Source organism: Egretta garzetta, unplaced genomic scaffold (assembly GCF_000687185.1).
Source record: "Egretta garzetta isolate BGI_Z169 unplaced genomic scaffold, ASM68718v1 scaffold103, whole genome shotgun sequence".
In the NCBI taxonomy this organism is placed as follows: Eukaryota; Metazoa; Chordata; class Aves; order Pelecaniformes; family Ardeidae; genus Egretta; species Egretta garzetta.
Genome location: NW_009259101.1, coordinates 17,198 through 37,502, shown reverse-complemented (window position 1 = coordinate 37,502; position 20,305 = coordinate 17,198). Strand labels below are relative to the sequence as shown.

At 44.7% G+C, this 20,305-nt stretch overlaps 2 protein-coding genes across 2 annotated transcripts in view; both read right to left on the bottom strand.

The window, feature by feature from the left end:
• Positions 1 to 16,218, bottom strand: part of PCDHAC2 (protocadherin alpha subfamily C, 2) — an 83,964-nt gene extending 67,746 nt beyond the window's left edge. The window contains exon 1 of the mRNA XM_009635219.2: positions 16,202 to 16,218. Within this exon, the coding sequence (XP_009633514.2) occupies positions 16,202 to 16,218 (17 nt within the window). The remainder of the gene's footprint in view (positions 1 to 16,201) is intronic.
• Positions 16,219 to 16,828: 610 nt separating this feature from the next.
• LOC118451918 (protocadherin alpha-C1-like) lies at positions 16,829 to 20,243 on the bottom strand. Its single transcript, XM_035890766.1, has 2 exons — positions 17,780 to 20,243; positions 16,829 to 16,846 (listed from the first exon to the last, which is right to left on the bottom strand). Exons 1-2 carry the CDS (start codon positions 20,192 to 20,194, stop codon positions 16,829 to 16,831), a joined length of 2,433 nt encoding a protein of 810 aa, XP_035746659.1. The 5' UTR covers positions 20,195 to 20,243.
• Between the last annotated feature and the right edge of the window lie 62 nt (positions 20,244 to 20,305).

Genomic DNA, 20,305 nt, shown 5'->3' with positions numbered 1-20,305 from the left:
CCCCCCCGAACCACTACAGGTACCTCAATTAAGGCATCATCGATACATTTTCTTACTGATGGAGACATCTTCTGGGGAGCTTATGAGTCATGATGTAATCCATGTGTTTTCCCCCTCAGCCACATTCATGAAACCCCACTTGTATTAAACTGTTTGAATTCTATCCCAAAATTTTATTGCATTGTTTTAAGGGATATCAAGACCTCTGCCTGCTTGGCTGCTGGAACCCAGCCCAATGCCCTGAGAAACGGGGTCTCTGCCCCATCTGAGAGACGCAGCTGCTGCTTTCCCATTTGCAGGTTCAACCAGTAGCAAAGCTGAGCACGTACCCCAGAGGCACAAGCTTTTACGACGCTGACACGGCCTGGCACGCAGACTGCCACAGACAAGGCGCTGCCTTCAACACCACCCACGTACGTGACTCACGTAAGACACAAGCACAGCCAAGTCCCCTTCTCCTCTTCAGCAGGCAGAGACAGGAGTTCACTAGTAAAAGCACACACATACTCTCCACTCTCTGGATTCACAACTTTCTGGGACCGCATGCTCATGGATCCCTTAAGTACCTGCATGGCCCCTCTGCTGCTTGGCACCCCTGCCCAGCCCCCAGCCCTCTGATTCACCCCACAGGTCCCCTGCTCTCTGGCTGGTCCAGCTTGATGCTTGCTGCGAACGTGCAGCACTCACACATTTGTCCAATAAGTACCCAACGCTCATGGGTCCCCCTGGATACTACGAGCCCCTGCCTGCCCGGATCTAAGGCCCCCTGTACTGTCCAGCTTGAAGTTTTCTGTTGCAAACCCCCCCCACACCCATTTGGGGAAGATACAGGGCACTCGCCCTCCCAACAGCCAGCACCAGGCACACGGGCTGTGACCTGCTGTCCCACTCCAGCCATTGGTGCTAAGACCCTCACTCATGCCAGTCCCCCAGGAAGCTGGATTCTGGGACACACACCATTGCCACCCCAACTAGATGCCACGGAGACCCCCACTCACTCCAGCTGATGACACCACAGACCAGGGGCACCTACAGCCCCCCTCTGGCCATAGTAACTGGTACCCAGTCCACTCATGCTGGTCCCCTCAGTAGCCAACACTCCCGGTACAAAGTCTGTAGGACCCACCAAGAGCCAGAGGGCTATGGCCCCTCGAACCACTGATGCTAGGCCCTCAGGTTTACATCCTTATCAGCTGCAAAGTCCCAGTTTGCCTGCAGTTTCTTGATAGCCTGTCAGTTAATGGGACCAGACTGGTTTCTGTTACTGTCTTTGTTATGCTTATTGGTCAGGTTTTATGTCTCCCTGTGTTTGCCTCCCACCCTTTCCTTATCATCCCAATCTGGCAAAGTCTTTAGTCACATAACCTTTCTGGAAAAACCACACTCTTACGCTCCACGTATCCTTACCAATTAGAGTGACTGACCAGATTTGTTCTTATCACTACCTCCCATCAGGTTTGTCTCTGTATGTTCTTGTTTACGGTTCCTTTGATCAGGTATCTTTAAAGGAGTGGACATTCTCCTTCCACATACCCTTCCACATTTCACGTCAGTCGTCCAGCCTGTGTACTCCTTTCTCTATGACAAGCCAGCCTCCCTCTACAGCAATGGTACCTTTTGCATTTCTCTATTGAACAAACCATACTTTTACATTTTTTGTTGTGAACTTCCATAAGGGTCTACTTCAGAAAAGTCCCGCTGGATAGTTTCCCCTCTAGTACAACTCTCTGGAATTTAAAGTCAGTTCTTTATTCCTCTGTTCATCATCTCTGGCTTCTCTAATAGTTTCCCATGTGGCACTTGATAATGTTCTCCCCTGATGTCCATATAAATGGTCCTTCTTCTCGAGTTAGCCACTGCAGCCAGACAATGACACTTTCATAAAGTCTCCTTCCTTCCACTCCATAAGAAGGCAATGTATGTAACAGCTCTCCAGATACACATACTACTCTTGACTTGATGAAACTCTTAACATAACTATTGGATTTGGATTCTCAGGTGCCAGTTTTTTTCTTTTTGTGCCACCTGTTCCAGATCTTTCTTTCCTCCCTTCAGCAGTTTCTTTGTTGGCACCTCCAAGCTACCTCCCAGCTTTCTCTCTTCCTCCTGCCAGTTCTCATCCGACTTCCCCGAAACGCGTGATATTCACCAACACTTAGCTTGTGTTTGGTGCTTCGTTTTGGAACATCTCAAAGTACTTCACAAAGGAGCTGTCAGCACAACTGACATAAATTTACAATGGGAAAATGACTCACCATGACAGAAGGACATGTCAAGACCATGCAGATGAACCAAGAACAGGTCCTCTCTGTCTCCCACAACCCAGTTCAGTGCTCTGCCTATGGGATCACTTAGTCTCCTCCTGTGCAATGCATTTCTACACCTTCTGCACTGAAATTAGGGACCTTCCCCTTTCCTGCACCCTCATCCTGGATGGGCATTGTCAGGGGTTTTTTTGCTCCCAGTCTTCCTGTTCTCAGCTCCAGCCCCACCCCCAACTTTGATCTGGGCCACAATCATACAACTGCAATTAGAGGAAGGTCCTGCCAGCTCTTGGCCAAAGCAGGGCTCTGTGCTGGCAGGACTCAGAGGGAACCGAGCTTTCCAGCTCTTGCAAGTATCTACCAAGTACAGTGAACAAGAATTTCTCAAAAGCTTGTAACTCAGCCAACCTTAGCAGACCTTAATGGCTATCAAACATGACACAAAGACCGCTTCATAACAAATACCAAGCCCTCTTTCCAAAATACTCTTCAGCAAGACTTTTAAAGGAAAGATTAAACAAGTTTTCTTATACACAAAAAGAATATTTTTCACTACCCTCAGACTGAGGAAGGACCAAACTGTTCGGTCGAACTTGCCTAACAGGCAATCCCTGTTCATACATGCCCCCACCCTGAGGGGTTTATAAGGAATAGCATCAGACCAGTTTTATAGTAAGCAGTGGTATGAACACAGCCTGAAACACTGAAAGGTTTTCAGTCATTCAATAATGAACAGAGCTGGAGATACGGAATTCCATAGCTCCAAGATAACGGTTGGACTTCATGATCTTAAAGGTCTTTTCCAACCTAAACGATTCTATGATTCTATTCTCTAACCAGTTACAATTGCTTTCATTAAACAAAAAATTGACTTGAAAGTTGCTGATGCTGCTGAATTTCTTCCCATCTGTTACTGAGGCGGCAGAGTTCTCCTTGGATGGCACATTAACCATCCTTTGGTTTAAGCAAAACACCCCCCGTATAAACAATACAGCTTTGCTACGAGAGGCAAATTCAGTTTGAACACAAGGTGCTACAACATAGAGCGATGACTACTGCCCCGTTTCTCTCTGAAAGTATTTTGAAAAGCATTCCTTTGGGAAGAATTAATATTAAAAACACACAGTATTTAGTGACTCAACGCTACTTACAATAGTAACTAAAAAGTGTCTTTCAGGCAACACACTTATGTATAAAATTCTCCCAGCTTTACTGGAAGCAAACCAGGCTTGAGCATTGGCAGAAGCCAAAAATGTACTTGGAGCAGTCTGATTGTACGGCACCACGGCTGATAAAACGGGTAACTCTGCCACCTCTGTGGCTAGAAGCCCTTGGTAAAGAGAGATGAAATATAATATAATATAATGTAAGATAAATTTGTTTGTGATTTTTAATGTCTTTTAAATGGCCACAAGTTATGGAGATTTTCCAGAGTGTACAGGAAAAATGCTTATGCCAAGACTGTGATTTATTTAGAGCTGATGTATTTTTTTTAACAAATGAGAAAAAATATGGCAACATTTGCAGGGAAAAGCAAACCCACACCAAACCTGTAATTAATATAATGTAAGATAAATTTGTTTGTGATTTTTAATGTCTTTTAAATGGCCACAAGTTATGGAGATTTTCCAGAGTGTACAGGAAAAATGCTTATGCCAAGACTGTGATTTATTTAGAGCTGATGTATTTTTTTTAACAAATGAGAAAAAATATGGCAACATTTGCAGGGAAAAGCAAACCTACACCAAACCCGTAACTATTGTAACTCCATTCTTCTGCTATTCCTGTCCTAGCATGACTTACAGAATCAGCTAGGAGGGAGTAGGGATGTTTAAAGGCATCTTTGGCTTTTTCAATGTTTTGGACTGTCGTGAGATGGAATCCAAGGCTCCCCAAGTCCTCCGAGTGCAGAAGTAAGTGCTGGCTCGTTACACAAATTACCAGCTCCCTTCTCTAATGGCAGAGTAGCACCAATGGTAGGCCTGGAAATCTGCACGCTACCTAATCTGGAACACTAGATCCAGGGTAAAAGTTAAACTCCTCCCCGAGTCTTACGGTAATGCAATCTCAGACAAGAACCCCCTGCGAAGGGGGGATAATGAGGCCGCGAAGTGAGGTGAAATACGCTCGCAGGTCTTCAAATGTTTCTTTCTTTCCCCCACGTGTACTCTGTGCTTTTAACAATCTTGTGGCCAGTAGTACAGTGAATGAATAAATGCTGATAAAATTAATTGAGAATCTTGATTGCAAATAGGTAAGTAAGCATTCGAAAGGGCATTACAAAGGCAATGTATGGATGCATTACCATTTCATATTCTGAGAGATTTAGGAATTATTCCCAAAGCCTCCTTGCTATCTGTCAGAAGGGAAAAGGAATTAAAAATTCCTTACAGGACTTAATTCCTTACAGGACCTCAGTCTAGAAGGGTTGGTGTAGTTGCTACCACCACAGACAGCTCTCAGCTGGTATCGATGATACAGTGCAGGCTTTGGTCTAGGTAGGCACAGGTTCATTTTGAAGAACAAAGATTTCCAGTAAACTGAACTTTACAATAAATCAGCATGATACTTAATCTAAATGCTCTAGGGGAAAAAAAAAAAAAGCTCCATTTCGCTCTTGTTCTTTTATTTTACTGGTATTTCTAATCTGGCAGGTATCCCTACCCCCATTAATTTGTCTGCCTCTGAAGCACCGCTTTCAACAGTTCACAAAGTGTCACCCAGGAGAAGCAAAACCCATTAACGTAACGTATGGTTTCAAATCAGGCCGCATGTAGACGATTCAATTATTCAGTATGTATCATGTATGAAAACCGGTGTTTTCTTTAATCAGCTTCCAGGTGACATTCATCACTGCTTTCATCAAACAGTAAACCAGACTGCAGTGATGCTCTATAATCCCTTTCCCACCAACTTCATTTGGGTGCTAGAGTTACCAACACGTTCGAGACAGAGTATTCTTATATACATATATAGATAGAGAATTTTACAGCAGAAAGAGCAGAAATTTGGAAGGTAGAGTACGATCTGAGCTACAGAGTCTTACATAGCACACCACAAACATTCAGCTGCAGTAAAGCCATTGCCACAGCTTCCCACTGAATCAGGACACTAGACCACAGAGCTTCTCTCCTCCTGTTTACAGTTATCCTAGAACCCTGTGAGCACGCAACCAACAGCTGTTTCAACTCTGCCACCAGGCTCATGATGTGTATAGCGCTGGTTTTATCTAAGGAACTCCTATTTTATAAGGGGAGAGAGAGAGAAGAAAATCAAAATCTTCTCAATTATATCTCAGTTATCCACAGAATCCCAGAATCCCAGGGGTTGGAAGGGACCTTGGGAGATCATCTAGTCCCACCCCCCCTTGCTCAAGCAGGCTCACCCAGAGCAGGGGGCACAGGACAGCGTCCAGGCGGGGGTTGAATATCTCCAGAGAAGGAGACTCCACAGCCCCCCTGGGCAGCCTGGGCCAGGGCTCGGGCACACTCAAAGTACAAAAGTTCTTCCTCCCATTCAACTGCAACCTCTTCTGCTTCAGTTTGTGCTGGGCACCACTGAGAAGAGGCTGGCTCCATCCTTGTGACACCCACCCTTGAGATATTTGTACATGTTGATGAGATCCCCTCTCAGCCTTCTCTTCTCCAGGCTGAACAAGCCCAGCTCCCTCAGCCTTTCCTTGTAGGAGAGATGCTGCAGTCCCCTCACCATCTTTGTAGCCCTCCTCTGGACTCTAGGAATTCCTCATCTTCTTGAACTGGGGAGTCCAGAACTGGACACAATGCTCCAGATGGGGTCTCACTGGGCAGAGCAGAGGGGGAGGAGAACCTCCCTCACCCTGCTGGCCACACTCATCTTAATGCACCCCAGGATACCATTGGCCTTCTTGGCAACAAGGGCACCCTGCTGGCTCATGGTCAGCTTGTCATCCACCAGGACTCCCAGGTCCCTCTCGGCAGAGCTGCTTTCCAGCAGCTTAGCCCCCAGTCTGTACTGGTCCATGGGGTTTCTGTACTGGTGCATGGGATTATACGTAGCTGAGGATAAAGGTAAGATCTAGGCTTCCTGGGGGAGCTGAACTATTAGCATAAATGCTTTCTGGAAAAGAAAAATAGCTATTCTACTGCAGAAAAGGGTTCTTTAGGAAGAGAACTCAAGACAGCAGTCAAAAGTAGGCTTAGATCCCAAAACTTTCCCCAAAGCTCGGTATGTGTGGTTTTGATATCACACCTCTGTGGCAAAGCAGAGCTTCCTAAGCTCTTGAGTATGATCATCACTGTAGCTGCAGCCGGGTACAACCCAGCATTAAGATCCAGGGCAGGGGACGCCACTAGCTCTGCATCCAACAGGAAAGGAATTTAGCTGTTTTGGCATGATCCTTCACAGTGGGATTTGAGCATCTCTTGGGAAATACACAGTCGTTTCAGAACCTCTGTGAACACCTCAGCACAGCTTTTGAAAATGGAATAAAGCATCATTTTTGGAAAGGCTATAGCATCTTTAAAATGTTCACATTTTGCCACATTTCAACAAATCACAGAAAAAAAATTAAGTTGGAAAGGACTTGAGGAGATCTCTGCTTCCACCCCTACTCAAAGGCAGGAGGGCTAACCTGGCAGGTAGAGTAGGTTGCTCAGGACCTTTGTCCAGTCAAGCTGTGAGTACTTCCAAGGATGGAGATTCCAACACTTCTCTGGGTCCTATCCCTGGGTTACAACACTCTCACAAGGAAGAATTTCTTCCTCGTGTCCAGCAAGAATTTCCCTTGCTGCAATCTGTAACCATTTCCTCTCTTCCCATCACTGTAATGCCTGTTAGGTAGTGGAAAACTGCTGTTAATTCCTGTCTCATGTGTTTGGTGAGGGGTTTTGTTGGTTTTGTGGGGGTGTGTGTGGTTTTGTGGTGGTGGTGGCTTTTGTTTGGTTTGGGGTTTTTTTCCCAATCAAGTTTAACTCCAATATTGGCTGTTTTCCAAGTACCTAACTTACCTACATTAACATTGGCCCCATACCCTAGATGATAATACAAACAACACAAAAGAGAACCTCTTGGTGACGAACTATTAATTCATACAGTGGGGACTTATAGCTCCTGGGCTCAATAGTTCAATTCAGGTTTAATCCAAAACCATCTGGGTCCTCCTTGAGCAGCTTGAGTGAAGAAAAGCTTTTTCATGAGACACAGCATTGCAATGGTAAAGGGCCTCACTAGATTAGGAGCTCTAAAATAATAATGATGACACCAAGCTGAGTGGTGCAGTTGACACACCAGAAGGATGGAATTCATCCAAAGAGACCCGGACAAGCTGGAGAGGTTGGCAGCCCAGAAGGCCAACCGTACCCTGGGCTGCATTAAGAGAAGCATGGCCAGCAGGTCGAGGGAGGGGATTCTGCCCCTCTACTCTGCTCTGGTGAGACCTCACCTGGAGTACTGCGTCCAGCTCTGGAGCCCTCAGCACAAGAAGGACATGGAACTGTTGGAGCGGGTCCAGAGGAGGGCCACAAAAATGATCCGAGGGCCTACTAAAATGATCCGAGGGCTGGAACCCCTTTCCTACAGGGACAGGCTGGGAGAGTGGGGGGTGTTCAGCCTGGAAAAGAGAAGGCTGCGGGCAGAGCTGAGTGTGGCCGTTCAGGGCTTAAAAGGGGTCCATAGGAAAGATGGGGACAATCTTTTTAGTAGGGCCAGCTGTGCCAGGACAAGGAGTAATGGTTTTAAACTAAAACAGGGTAGGTTTAGACTGGATCTAGGGAAGAAATTCTTTACAATGAGGGTGGTGAAACACTGGAACGGGTTTCCCAGAGGTGGTGGAGGCCCCATCCCTGGAAACATCCAAGGCCAGGTTGGACGGGGCTGTGAGCGACCTGATCCAGTTAGCAGTGTCCCTGCTCCCTGCAGGAGGGTTGGACTAGATAACCTCTAGGGGTCCCTTCCAACCCAAAACATTCTATGACTCTATGATCTACCCAGAATCAAGAGTAACAGAATGTGGATTTGTATTCTACAGCCGTGGTTGGACTGGCATCTTTCCATGTTCTGCATTAACTCAGGTTAATTTTTCTTGTAGTGTTTCAAATAAGGTGAGATGCATTAAAGAGATTGAATGCCTTGTAGAGAAGCATGGTGTTGTAAAAGAGAAGACAGGATCTTGCTAATTCTAATTCCTAGACAAATATATGATAAAATTAAAACATAGATGAAAGTGCAAATAGCAGCCCTAAACCAACAACCCCAAATCCTTTGAAGGTATTCCAGCTGGCAACTCACATTAGACAAGTCATTCACCAGGGTGGTTTGACTTCATCAGCCCAAAAGAGGCGAGACAAGGCTGCAGTTATATTTCCTCTGACTGGAAGGAAGAAATCACTTTCTTTTTCCACCAGATTTCCTTTCTACCAATATTATATTGGAAAAAAAAAAAAAAAAGCTTTAGAGTTCGATTATCTTTAGGGTATCCATGACTGCCCCAAAAAAACCCAAACCACCCACAAAAACCCAAAAAACCCCTCACAACAACAAAGCCAAACAAGTGAAGGATTCACTTGAAGGAAAATACGTAGACAACAGAATTTATGTAGGCCATGCTCCGTGAGACTAGGATTCTACAAAGAAGAAAACTGAGTCAACAGAAGGAAATACATTTACAATATCACATGTCAATGATTCCTGATATACTACCAATTTTCACATGATGGAAACCTATCGGAGACAAATAGCAGGCCAGCATATAGTGCAGAATTAAGATTATTTGCGTAAATTTGCCTAGACTTTCTTTTTCCTTTTCTGGGGGTTGGGAGTGGGAGGGGTATGGGAAGAATGGGTAATGCAAACACATGGGATTCTACCTACAAATCTGAAAGCATTAAATAACAAACACGAACTCAGCCTGCACTGTTGCAGGGGTCACTGAGTTTACAACATAAAATATTGAGTAGCCCTGTTTCAGCACCTTCAGCATTCTTGTGCTCTTTGCAAGATCCACAGCCCTTCACAGGGTTTGGTCACTGAACATTCCACTCATCAATCACCAAGCAGAGATTTTACTGGCATTTATGAGTACTCATAAATTTCCCATTTCCTACTAAACTAAGTTCCCCAAATTCTGCAGTTCTTTTAGGCCCAATCAAATGCCCGATGTTTGAGTTCTTGGTATCTTTGGTATCTTAAGACAAGTGAAAAACACAGAAAAGGTCTCCCTGAGCAAGCGTAATTGAGGGTTAGGGCATTCTTTTCGTCCTTTTCTGTCAAAAAAAAAAAGGATTCCCCAAAGTACATGCAAACAAAAACTGATGCTCATCGAAGTCTATGGAGTGCGACGTTTCAGACAGAAATTCCTTAGCACCACCGATCCTACAGACAGATCATCCTCTCTCAGAGCACCCAATTACTGAAAACTTTTGTCACATTAACGCATTCTCCTCCCCTCCCCTGCACTAATTTTTACTGAGCAATAAATGTCCACGAACATTGCTTTTTACAGACCAGCACACTTGCTCCATATCACAGGCACAAACATAAAATCCAATGGTTTTGCTACATCCCTTATCTTTCAAAGGGCCTGTTTAATTTAGTTAATTATGATCTCAATTATGATAAATCAAAGGCTTAAACTTGTTAAGTCTAAATAAAAAGAAATCTCTGCAGTCCTCAAGCATTTACCCACACTTTAGCAACACCTATCTCACGTTTGTAGCCCAGCACCACCCTCTCCCCCAGGAACTGCCCAAGAGTATTTTATCCAGTGGAAACCTACAGGATACACTTTGCACCCCAGCAGTCACACCTTTTCTCTACCACATGGATCTGTAAGGTAGGGCACACCTAGCATGCTCCTCCATTAAGGACAACACAGAATCACAGGCTGGTTGAAGTTGGAAGGCACCTCTGGAGGTCTTCTTGTCCAACCTCGCTACTCAAGCAGGGCCAACTAAAGGAGGCTGTCTGGGACCATGGCCTGATGGCTTTTGAATACCTCCAAGGATAGAGACTCCACAGCCTCCCTGGGCAATCTGCGCCAGTGCTCGTCATCCTCACAGTAAAAAAAAAACCAGAAATAAAAAATTCCTTTCACTTAGACAGAACCTCCCATGTGAGTTTGTGTCCATTGCCTCTCCTCCTCTCACTATGCACCACTGAAAAGAGCCCGGCTTGGTCAGTCTTTACACCCTCCCTTCAAATATTTACATACAATGATGAGACCTCCCCCAAGCCTTCTCTTCTCTGGGCCAAACAGTCCCAGCTCTCTCAGCCTTTCCTCATGTGAAATGTTCTCCTTAGTTACCTTAAGAGGCCTTTCACTGGACTCTCTCCAGTAGCTCCATATCTCTCTTGTACTGGGATTTGGGGAGTCTTACAAAGTTAGAAGACTGAAATCAGGCTTATATTGAAATGTCTTAATACTACTACAGGTCTGATCACAACCCTGTGAATTTAATACCATGCAACAAAAACAGCTTTAACCATAACGATATTGCGCCAATCTCCATATAACTACTGGCTAGAAAGCACAGCCTAATAGCTACCTAAAATACATCACAGAATCATAGAATCAGAGGATAGTTTGGGTTGGAAGGGACCCCTAGAGGTCACCCAGCCCAACCCCCCTGCAGGAGCAGGGACACCTTTAACCACATCAGGTTGCTCACAGCCCCGTCCAACCTGGCCTGGAATGCTTCCAGGGATGGGACCTCCACCACCTCTCTGGGCAACCTGTGCCAGTGTTTCACCATCCTCATTGTAAAGAATACACTCCCAAGACACATAGGAAACAGCTATGCAGTTCAAAAGATGAAGAGCCCAACAGCCTTAGGTTTCATGAGTGAACGTCATAAACTTTGATTTTGCAGATGGATAATGCAGAGGTGTTTGACTTTTGTTTTGCAGAACAAGAAGGAAATTAAAAGCGACTAAATGTGTCATGGAGGAAAGATCCATTGGGCTGGAACAAGCCCAGGGGGAGATGGGAGAAATAACAGATCAAAATATAAAACCCATTCCTTTGGAGAAGAAAGAATGTCTTTGTTTTCCTCAGAGAGACTGGTCAAAGACTAGAGAGTACAAACATTTTCTTTATTTCTTAATGTACTTTCTTTCTCTAATATTTAATTTCCAGTTGTATTTGTCAAATTTGCTGTTATTCTCCAAATGGCTTTGATAGCATCAAATCTTTGGGCTATTGCCCTGTCCTTGTCTTTGCCTTACAAATCTCAACTGAATATCTTAATTCCCATTTGCCTGCTTGCCTCCCTTTTCCGTTCTGGGGTTGGATTTTGTTGCTGTTCTTTTGATTAACTGTGACTTCAAACAGTCCTCAGCAAGTCACGCTCTCAGCAGAATTCCTTTCCTTGCACTGAACCAAGCGAACCGTAATCCCAAAAATATAAGTCCTGTTATACCAGGCCACACTAAAAGCCCGGCAGCCTCTCTCCGACAGCATACAGAGATGCACACACCAATAGTACAAAAACTTTCCATACATGGACTAATCGTCCCCTTGAGACACCATCCCATCTTATAATAATAAATCTGCATTTTCGTCTATTTTCAATATCCTGAGTGTGATGCTGACTATGGGACAAATTACTCTGGGGGAACGGAAATTGCTGTCACCAAGGCAGAAGTAAAATGCAGCATCCTCAGATCCCCAGTCCCTGATTTCCATCACAGATTTCTCAAAGAACTGACAAATGGAAGTGTAGGACTGAGGAGGGTTTGGTTTGGTTTGGGGTTTTGGGGGGGGTTGTTAAGATAAACCTGTCAATTCTGGAGCAGAAGGATCAGATTGGAGGAAAGCAACTGCAGTGCCAATAATTTAGAATGGTAAAATCCAGCCAATGTGACCGCAAGCCCGCTAGCCTGCCTGTCTGGGTAAAATTTGGAGAAAGGAATAAATGACAAATGAAGGTAAACTGAAAAGAAAGAGAAATTCTCATGGATTTATCAAGCACAACTATTTGCTAGACTGGCCTTCAGTTCCCTTGAAAGAAAACACAAACTGAAACTCATCTCATCTATTCTGCTTTCAGTAAAACATTCAATATAGCGTGACGCCGAAAAGTTTACCAATGACACGAGAGGTTGGGCTACTCTAACAACAGCTGAGGAAAACAATGATATGGCCTCACTGACTGCAGGAATAACTTGACATCTCTCACAGAAATGGATGACACCGAATAACATGAAGTGCAGGCTCCCATAAGGTACTACTTACATCAAGTACTTTCAGTCAATTAAAAGTTGTGCATCTGGTCTCAGCTCTATGTCCAGACTATGTCTAAACTCTTATGTTTAAGACTAACAGGATGAGTTGCTCTCAGCAGGTGGCTATGACTTTTTAAACAGCTGAGGTTCAAACATCAAGCATTTAGATGGATGAAGGCAGGCAGAACAACCACTACCTTGGGAACCAACCTTCCCCCATCCACCTCTACCCCAAAGAAGTTCTGCAATAATACTTACCCAACTGATCAATCAACATAGTACAACTATGGAGAAGGTAACTGCCATCCCAAGATGCATCAGGTGATGTATTCCCTATCCCCTGGACAGGGACGTATTCCTATCGCTACGTATCACAGAATCACAGAATGGCAAGGGCTGGAAGGGACCACAGGAGATCACCTAGTCCAACCCTCCTGCTAAAGCAGGTTCACCTGTGTAGGAGGCCCTTTGTCTGAAATATTATATACGTTTCTGGTCACGTATTTGCAGTAAATATATACCCACAAAGGCAGAACAGACACAGAGAATGGACATTAGCGTGATCAGACAAGTGCAGAGGTGACCTTAGAAAAAAGACTGGAAGAGGTTGACTTGTTTGACTTAGCTTAGTCAAACAAATCCTAAGAAAAGATGTGGTCGCTCTCTAAACTGTGAAGAAAGCAAGCCCCAAAGAGGGAAAAGAACTGCTTACACTGAAAGGACATTGCTGGCACAAGACCCAAGGTCTACAAATCCACAGCAAATAACTGTTGACGGGATGTCAAGACAGGATTCCAAAGCCTTAGAGAGACAACTTTCCAATAGGCATAATGGGCACAACCTAGCGAATTTTGCAATTAAAATTAGTATTTTTACAATTAAAATTTAAATCTCTGAATTTGAAGAATTAAGATTAAACGGAGGCTGATATAGGAAAGGACTGGACTTGATCCAAATTGTGTTTTCTTATTCTGTGCTTTCATGCAAGAATTACTACTCGCATCTGCCCTCCCTCAGCCCAGGTCACCATCCAACCTCATCCTTCCCTGCCCATCATTGCCTTTGCCTTATGCATCTCCAGATACAGTCACACTACTCTCCACATCCCCTCAGGCTACCCCTTCTGTTGCTCTCCCTTCCACTGCTTCTAAAAATAATAATCCAGGGCAGGCGTCAGACAAGCAAAGTTTCAGCCCAGGCATTTGCAGCCTTTCCTGGACACGGCGTTCTTTTGTTGAACACGGGAGCTGCATCCTTTGCAAAAGGTAATTGGAGTGGTCAGAAAGAGGAAAATCTACAGCAGTTTCCCTTGCTGAATTTTCTTTGATCATCCCTCTTTCTAGGATTTTCTTGGCCTGACCCCAAGAGTAACTTCTGTAGCCAAGAAATCTGCCTGCACAGCTGAATTCTTACAATGTGGGCATAAGACTGCTGGTTCTAGGCAGGTTATTATCAGCACAGGAAGAAAAAATTGGGAAGGTGCTTCATCCTTATATTTGGATATGTTATGGGGCATGCTCTCATCAGAACGAGATGCAGGGCGGGCTTGCTCACATGGCTGGTCTTTACTCGTGCGAGTAAGCCACTGGTGCTTAGCCTGCAGCAGTTGAGCCTAGGTTGCCTGCCACCGTCTCAGTGTAAGTGCATCCATGTTTTTTCACTGGAAATGCATAAAATGATTCCACTCCTACTACAGTTCAGCAAGAAATAGTCTCCATTGCTAGGCTTGCATCTATTTTTGGATGTAACCTAAATAGTGAATGTCAGGTCACAGAGAGGTCACTACACTCTGAATGTAGAAATACCTTCCAGGCCTTTTGCCTAGCACAATGGACCACACAAGCAAACAAAGGAACTGTAGCAACCCACGGTCCCATCACGACCCCAGAAACACGCAGTGAACTGCCGCTTACTTCGGCGATCCCACTAGTGCCTTTGTCTCTAACACAGCACAGCAGCAAGGCAGTGCAACGCACTTTTTGCTCGTGCTACCGCACAGAAAGACTCAGCAAGACCCCGAGACACGATTACAGTTTACTGTACTGCTGTGATGGCCGTCCATAGCTCTATTTTTAGCTCTAACCTAAATAGAAGATGTAAAAGCACAAAAGGGTCCCATGTGTCTGCCTATGTAAAAATCATTCAAGCCTATCAAGCACATCAAGACCAAGAATAAAGAAGTTTACCTAAATTTTGAAAGTACATTTAACTTCTGGAACTTCAATTAACTTTTTGTATAAGTAGACTTTTTTTTCTGTCTTCCACACACTAAAAACTGTAACACCACCACCCCCAATTAAAAAAATAAAATAATCAAGGATATTTAAGTTCTGCTAAAATTACAATTTTGGAGTAGTTTCTGGTGCCTTGAATTACAACTACGGAGTTGCTCCCATGGCCTTTCAAATATTTGATGCTTTCTTTTTGTTACATTCATATTCTTAGGGAGCAACACAATGATCCCTCCTCAGAAGTTCAAAGGGTCACATAGGTTTATTTTTTCACCTCCAAATGGGTTAGTCCAAAAGCACTTAAAGACAAAATTTAGTCAACACCCAAACTTAAATTTTATTTTTTACTGAAATTTCTATTGGTAAACACTGAGCAATTATAATCCTCTCATTTTAATATAAAAGGAGTAAAAATATTCCTCAGTAATAAAGTGACTGTGATCATTGTGCATAAAAGTCATATTTAAGTCCACAGGGATTTGGGCTAAGGAATAGTTTCCAAGAACGAGTGACAGATCCCTTTCCCACCTCAGATGACTGGAAACTACTTTCCAAGCACCTCTAATGTAATTACACTTTATTCTAAATCTTGGTGAATCTAAAGCATGCGCAGAAATGGAAGCACAGAAGCTGCAGCTTCTGCCCACTCTTGAGGACCTGAACACAAATGCCATTTTAATGACTTGCAAGTTTTGTAAGAAAAAGGTAAATTGTGTATATACACATATATGCATGTCTATACAGTGTAGTGCATTCTCCAGCATACAAGCCACTGGAATCATCAGCGCCAAATTAATAACCACTGGCATCCTTGTGTTTCTAAGGGTAGAGAAGTTTCCCCAGTCTCTGCTTGTGTTCCCCCCGCTTCAGCTCGATTAACGCCCAGCCTTTGGCCTTGCCCCGGAGTTCACATCTACGGTTACCCATTTCTGCAGATTAGGAACTGAGAAAATAAAACTGTCAAGGGTGACACCTCAGATTTATTTTGCCCACTATCAAAAGCTCCTAAAAAGGTGTCTCCTATTTCAAATTTTAAAATTGACCTGAATGACTGGAACACAGTGAGCTGTAATGAGACACGTTTGGGGTGTGCTCATCGCAGAGGTCACGAATACTTTTGCATTTCTACTGTTATTCATGCCATTAATGTGTGGATAACCTGAGTTTCAAGATATTGCTCAACAGGAACACAGGAATTAGTTGCGCCGGGGTTTTTTATATCAGCTTTGTTATAGAAATTTTGCAATCATGAAGGATTTTCCAGAGAAGGATGTGCCCCCAGGACACGATCAGGTTATTGCAGGCACCTTCTGAGTTCAGAGATTGCCAAAAAGGTTTTTAACTCCCCCTTACAAAGGTTCTAACTCAGCCTTTTTTTTTTTTTTTCAGATCCTCAGAATAATCAATGATATTCCCAAAGCACAGCAATGCATTACAAACAAATTCTTCTTTACTGCTATTAGTATTATTCTTATTATTTACTTATTCCAACCCCCCCTTGCATACTGAGAGACCCACGACATGCCCCCCCCTGCCACCGCAGAGAACAGAACTCAAAACTGATCATGCCTTTGATTAAATGTGATGTAAAGCATCACGAGTAAACGAAATAGCAAATATTTGAGAAAAGATCCTTCATTGTCAGTAAGATTTATGTGAAAAAGAGGTTCACAAAAGACTGACAGGAGGAAAAAAAAAAAAACCAAACCACAAACCAATTTCACCTTGCCAACAGACAAATAAGAGAAGGCTTGATAAACTAATTGCATCGTTAAGAGCAAATCATGAATCTTTTCTAGAACAAGGGAAAATTTACTAAAAATCACTACTTCAAGAGTTCAAGACACTAAAATCCCTAATTCAGGAGTTCTAATGGAAGTACTGCTGGGTACATACTGGATTGTCCAAAGCAGCTGCCAAAGCTACCCTTGCAGCAGGGGTCGAAAAGGGGCTGGCCATTTATATGGATTTAAAGGTACAATAACAATTTCAAAAATTAAAACAAACCTAATGGTTACAGGCTTAGGACAACCTCTAATCACCATAAATTAGGATAAAAACAACTGCAGGATTATACCACGTCTGTCTTAACACGGATCCTTATTATTGCCTTGGAAACACCTGGGATAGCTCTCACCACAGAGTACTGGCCTGGACAGAGCCAACGGTGATTAAGTTACCGTCACGCATACTGAGGAAATTTGACAGTCTTCAGGCAAAACATCACAAAACTAGAAAGGCGACTATTAAAAATGCAAACCAGTGTTATTTGGCGCATAAGAAAACTGAATCTTGGACAAGTGACACAGCAACAGCCAGCAGATCAGACCTGCAGACCCATCCCACCTTGTAGCCCTAAACTGTGATCAAAGCAAGATATTTTCTCCTGCAAAGTCACCCATATCACTACTGAGAAGAAGCCAGCTTGGTCAGAGGCTCAGAAGAGAATTCTTTTAGATTCACAAAACCTATGGATTGCTTGGAAAGAGAGATGAGCAACACAAATTACATTTCCTAAGGAGGTGCTGGGTATTGAAGTTCTGCTACTCTACCATAGGCTTACCTTGGGCATCGTAAACCAGCAGCTTGGCTCAGCAAACTACTCACCCCTCAACAAAAATATCTCAGGAACTGAGGCAAGGGGAAATAAAAAATAATTTAAAAAAAAAAAATCAAGGGCTCCATGCAGTGTATATTAGAACCACCCAGTGTAAATTAGAACCACCCATGGACTCTTATCATGCCCCTAGTTAGCTATCCAAAGGCAGTGGTTTGGCTTGCAAGTTATTGAATTTTCACTTATATCTGCTTTACCTTCAGTTATGTCTGAAGGTCCTAAATATTTGTAAGAAAAAAAAAAAAAAAGATCACTTTTGTCATCCCACGACCATGTTTCACCCAAAGAGATCTTGGCTTTAGGGAAGATATAAAAGGAACTGAAGTTTCCTCCAGGTGCCATGAAATGACACCTGCTCTCCTGCAAATACCCTCAGTACCTTCTTCCGCACTGACAGCAACCCAGGACAGATGCAAGGCCATGTGCTTGGGAAAAAAAAAAAAAAAGTGAAAGCAAGAAGTACTTACCACGAGGACAGCACTCAACCGATCGCTTTGGACCTGCTGCACTTGGATGCAGGGTCCTGGCACTTGTAACCTTGAGCTGCCGGGAACATTCCCAGCATCACCGTTTGGGATGCTGCTGTTACTAGGCCCAAGACCTACAGATGCCCTGTACAAGTAGGTATGAGTCAGTTTACCCACACCGGTGACCTCCAGCATGTCTGGTGGGAGGTGGGAGCTGGGAAGCATGTGCACACTGTAGCGATACTTTTCATACTCATCAGCTGGGCAGCAGCAGCCACTGCAGCAGCAAGTCCGGCAGCGGCACAGCCGCGCAATGGCAAGAAAGAGGAGGAATGCTGCAAAGATGCAGGAAACGCAGGCAAGGGAAGCGATCAAGTAGATGTTTGTAGCGCTGAGCAGTGGTGGTGGCTCCCCACTGTCATCAAAGTCTGGCAGTGCCTGAGGCAGGGTGTCAGCCAGCAGGATGCCCACCGTCACAGTAGAGGAGAGTGGCGGATCCCCATGGTCCCGCACCACCACAACCACCTTGTGCTTGAGGAAGTCAGTGGAGCGCATGGAGCGTGTGGTGCGCAGCTCACCAGAGTGCGGTGCCAAGTGGAACAGGGTGGAGTCAGAGGAATGGGCCAGGTGATAGGAGAGCCAGGCATTCTGCGCGTTGTCCTCATCATCTGCCACTACTTTGGTCACCAGGTAGTCCTCATCAGCCAGGCGGGGCACAATTTCCACAGCTATTGAGCCATTCTGGCTGGTGGGATACAGGATGGCTGGGGCATTGTCATTCTGGTCTGAGATGTAAACATTCACAGTTATGGCAGCACTCAAGGCTGGTGACCCATTATCCTTGGCTTCCACTTGGAAATAGAAGCTCCTAAGCTGCTCAAAGTCAAAGGCACATTTTGCATAGATGCTCCCGTTGGCCAAGCTCACAGACAAAAGGTTGGCCAGGGCACTGCCCGCAACTGTGGAATTCCTGAGCATGTAAGACACCCGTCCGTTCTCCCCTATATCAGGGTCAGATGCTGAGACCTGGTAGAGAAAAGCACCAAGTGGATTGTTCTCCTCCACAAACACATCAAATGTATCAGCGCTGAAGACAGGGGGGTTATCATTCACATCAGAAATCTGCACCCAAATGGTCTTCTGAGTGGTGATGGGTGGAGACCCCAAGTCCATGGCAGTAATTGTGATGTTATACTCACTGATCAGCTCTCGGTCCAGAAGCCCACTGGTGACCAGGCTGTAGTAGTTTTCAAGGGAAGGCTTTAACTGGAAGGGAATATTATCAGGGATCTGGCAGGTTACTTTCCCGTTCTCCCCAGGGTCCTTATCCGTAATACTCAACAGAGCTATCACTGTGCCAGGAACAGCATCCTCAGGAACGGGACTGGAAAGGGATGTAATTGTTACCTCTGGGCCATGATTGTTCACATCAGTGATTTCCACCAGCAGCTTAGCTGTGCTGGACATGCCAAATGCCCCGTTATCCCTTGCCTCAATCAGCATCTCGAGGAGAGGTCTCTGAACAGCTAAAACGCCACTGATTGTCACCTCCCCAGTGTGGGGGTGGATTAAGAACATTCGCTGTAGATCAGCAGAAGTAGTATTGCTAAAAGAATACCTGACCTCTCCATTTGGACCTTCATCCAAGTCCGTGGCGTGCACTTGCACTACCAAAGTGCCACTGGGGGAGTTTTCCAAGATACTCGCCCTGTAGACCGAGTGCTCAAATTCTGGTGCATTGTCATTGGTATCCAGCACAGTCACAATGACCGGGACATCACAGGACTTTGGAGGATTCCCACCATCTTTGGCTGTAAGGACAAGTCTGTGAGCGGCTTGCTGCTCCCTGTCTAAGGCTTTCTTCAGCACCAGTTCGGGATATTCACTCCCATCCCCGCGTGTCTGCATTTCCAAATGGAAATGCTCATCAGGGCTCAGAGTGTAATTCTGGACACTGTTGGTACCTTCATCAAGATCTTGGGCATTGGGGAGTGTAAACCGTGCCCCAGGTGCCAGGAACTCAGGCACATTTATATGATATTCACTTAAGGGAAAGCTGGGGGAATTATCATTTATGTCCAAGACTTTAAATTCCATCCTATAAAGCTCTAGAGGGTTTTCTAACACGAGTTCATAATTCAGAAGACAGGCAGACTTTAATTCACAAAGCTGCTCTCTGTCTATGGGCTCGTTAACAGACAAAGCCCCCGTGCTTGCATTTATATTAAAATATTGCTTACTTGAACTGGTGATCATGCGAAATTTCCGAGCCGAAAGTGTAGCTGCATCTATTCCTAAATCCTTCGCTACGTTCCCAACAGACGCTCCGCGCTCCGTTCCCTCGGCGATGGAATACACTACTTGCCCGTTCGCGGTGCAGCAAATAAGGCAGAAGACCATTAAATAGACCCGCATTCTTCCTCCCCTGGCTCAGCTCCCCGCAGACCGGCTCAGCAGGGACATAATCCAGCGAACCCCCCGAAGTTCCCAGCGCCAAGCGAACGGGCACCGGGGCGCACCGGCGGC

Bases quoted from the DNA above. Each gene is read 5' to 3' on its own strand.
- LOC118451918 (XM_035890766.1), bottom strand. From the start codon at position 20,194: ATGCGGGTCTATTTAATGGTCTTCTGCCTTATTTGCTGCACCGCGAAC.